The 2431-nt window shown below is 53.3% G+C and overlaps 1 protein-coding gene across 1 annotated transcript; it reads right to left on the bottom strand.

The window, feature by feature from the left end:
• Positions 1 to 334: 334 nt before the first annotated feature.
• Positions 335 to 2338, bottom strand: N657DRAFT_694662 (uncharacterized protein). The gene is made up of 2 exons (XM_062797305.1): positions 688 to 2338; positions 335 to 594 (listed from the first exon to the last, which is right to left on the bottom strand). The coding sequence occupies exons 1-2, from the start codon at positions 2234 to 2236 to the stop codon at positions 356 to 358; spliced, it is 1788 nt and encodes a 595-aa protein (XP_062641832.1). The 5' UTR covers positions 2237 to 2338; the 3' UTR covers positions 335 to 355.
• Between the last annotated feature and the right edge of the window lie 93 nt (positions 2339 to 2431).

The raw sequence follows: 2431 nt of genomic DNA, 5'->3' as shown, positions 1-2431 counted from the left end.
TCCAGTAAGCAACTCAAGTGCAAGATTGTCAGTACCCTTGGACATTGCTTGTTGTGAACCCTTTGGCTTCACCGAACCTCACCCCGTTGTCAAGTATAACCTTCAGGAGTCCCTTTCAGAAGTTGGGGCTTTGAGATTCGTCACATTCTCCAAGTTCAGTGTACTCGTAGAGTCGTCATCAGCTAGTTGCAATATACTACCTGAGACCGTTACAATAATATACGTGATAGTGTAGTTAGAAGTAAACAGATAAACTAATATTAGTAGTCCAAGAGGTAATCAATGCCTTGACACTAAAAACAACGCCATCGCTCACGTTGAACGATAGTATCCTAGGGTCTATTCCCTCTCTCTCTCATCCCCATCGTGATACGGGTTGAGGCAGGAGAGCCCTTCTATCTATTACATCATTCATCTCGTGCCCTTGCCCCTCAAATTGCCTTCTATATAGATTAATAAGACGCCGTGCTACCCAACGTCGCTTGTAGTTACGTAGAAAGACTAGCACATTCACTTCCTCTTGACCCACCGTCCCAGCTCCAACTAATGGACCCTTTTCTACCACGACAACAGGAAACTTAGCGACTGAGAACTCTGTTGGGTTTATTTTGCGTCAGCAGTCAAATTATTAATTAGTCGGCTGCTTCCCACCTCCCTAGTCCCGAGTCTCGGTGCAATTGGACTTACCAAAAGATGTTAGAAGCATCACAACCGTCGGGGCCAGCGTTACCAGGGCTAGAATCTGACCGAGGTTCCATTCTTCGCCCGATTGGCGCCATTCGACTTGTACGGCTCGCCATGGATTGTATGATATCAGGGCATACAGACAGACGGCCGAGCTGCCAATCATCTCGCCGTATCCCAGGTGCCAAATGTGTGCGCTCGTTCTTGGGTCTTGGTAGATGGCATTTGCAACGCTGTCGAGCTCTCTGTCGACTCGCTGCCACAGGGGTCGCGTCGGGTCGGTGGGGGACATGAGAGCGTCGTTGACCACTAGCGCATAATGGTTCCTAAACCTCTCCCAAGGGGAAAATCTTGCTACTGCTGAGCGTACGGCAAGTCCTTCCCAAAAGAACCGAGCGGCTGCGTAAGAGAAGACGGTGATGGCGAGTCGCGTGGTGATGAAAAGGGGGTTGGTGTTGGCACGTCCCGGGGTATCTGTCTCGTAATATATCTGCATGTGACGCCGGACGCCTCCGCAAATCAAGCCGCTGAAGCCGTCAAAGTTGAAAGCATCAATGGCTGTAGATGTAGATGTAGCCGTGCCTGCGCGAATCCACTGCAGCAATCCTACAGAGGGAACGGCGATGACGAAGCAGACGAGAGGAAGATCGCTAAGCTGTGAGTCGACGAGAGACCCTCCCTTGACTAAGTCGATGGCCGCGAAGCAACGGTTGACCCGCCATGACCAGAACAACATCACAAGAGACAGACTTGAGATGACGAGGGCAATGTTTTGGTCGTTCGGAGGGAAAAAGTGCGGCCCTTTCCTTTGGTAGTCGACAAACAGAGCAAATGGCGCTGCGGCAAAGAAAAAAGCTGCCCCTTGTATAATCGAATCTAGAGTGCGGCGAAAGCAGCGGTACGCCGGATGCCGCACCGACCGGCATTGCCGTAGCGTCCTCGATCGCGTCAGCCAGAGCTCGTAGACGACGACGGCCGAAGCCAGGAGCATGCTGACGACCTGGAACCAGTACACAATGTACATGCCGGGGCCGTTGATGTCGATCAGTCGGTCCCACCGAAAGCTGCTGCAGGCCTCGCGCTGGCAAGTCTGGCCGGGATCACGGATGACACGAGTGAAGTAGGGAGCCTGATAGCTGTCGTTGAGAAACCATTCTAGCGGGCCGGAATCAGGCGGCGGCCTCAGAGCGGCGAGAGCCGGGAGCGACTGAGAAAAGTTGGTGCGCAGGGCCAACTCCCAGTCGAGCATCTGGCCGTAGCTCGGCACATTTTGCATCTCTGGGGGGAGGGCATTTCGGAAGTAAGCTTCGGCGGCCTTGCTGTCGACTGAGTCTGCCACGAAAAAGGACGGTTCCATGTCACTGAAGGGCAGGTCGTAGAGTGCATATTTATCCTCGCCTGGTCCTAGTTCGACAAGTCGTTGGAACCAGCTTCCGTAGAATTCCTTGACGAGGTCGCAGTTGCGTGTAAAGTTGAGTTGTTCGATCGGCGGTGGGATCCAGTCCGCCACGGAAACGACCCCAGTCTCACTCACGCCAGGGGGCAGTGACATTGATTGTTGAATCAAGGTTCAGAGCGGTGTATGTTGAAGACGAGTTAATCACGTTGAGGGTGTGTAGCGCACCGCATCGGCTTTGTGTTGGAGAGCGAAATGAAGCGCGGCAAGGACAACAAGGCCGTGGTGGCCAGCAATGGGCGCCTCGGTCAGATACTACTCTAGGATACGCTCCCAGAACCCGACGCGTTC

This window comes from Parathielavia appendiculata (assembly GCF_033297405.1).
Source record: "Parathielavia appendiculata strain CBS 731.68 unplaced genomic scaffold N657scaffold_66, whole genome shotgun sequence".
NCBI lineage: Eukaryota > Fungi > Ascomycota > Sordariomycetes > Sordariales > Chaetomiaceae > Parathielavia > Parathielavia appendiculata.
Note: the sequence above shows the minus strand (reverse complement) of the source record. Positions and strands in the feature narration are given on the sequence as shown.

Coding starts and splice junctions, on each gene's coding strand:
- N657DRAFT_694662 (XM_062797305.1), bottom strand. CDS start 2,236: ATGTCACTGCCCCCTGGCGTGAGTGAGACTGGGGTCGTTTCCGTGGCG. Junction 595..687: donor GATGCTTCTAACATCTTTTG/GTAAGTCCAATT, acceptor TAAACCCAACAG/AGTTCTCAGTCGCTAAGTTT.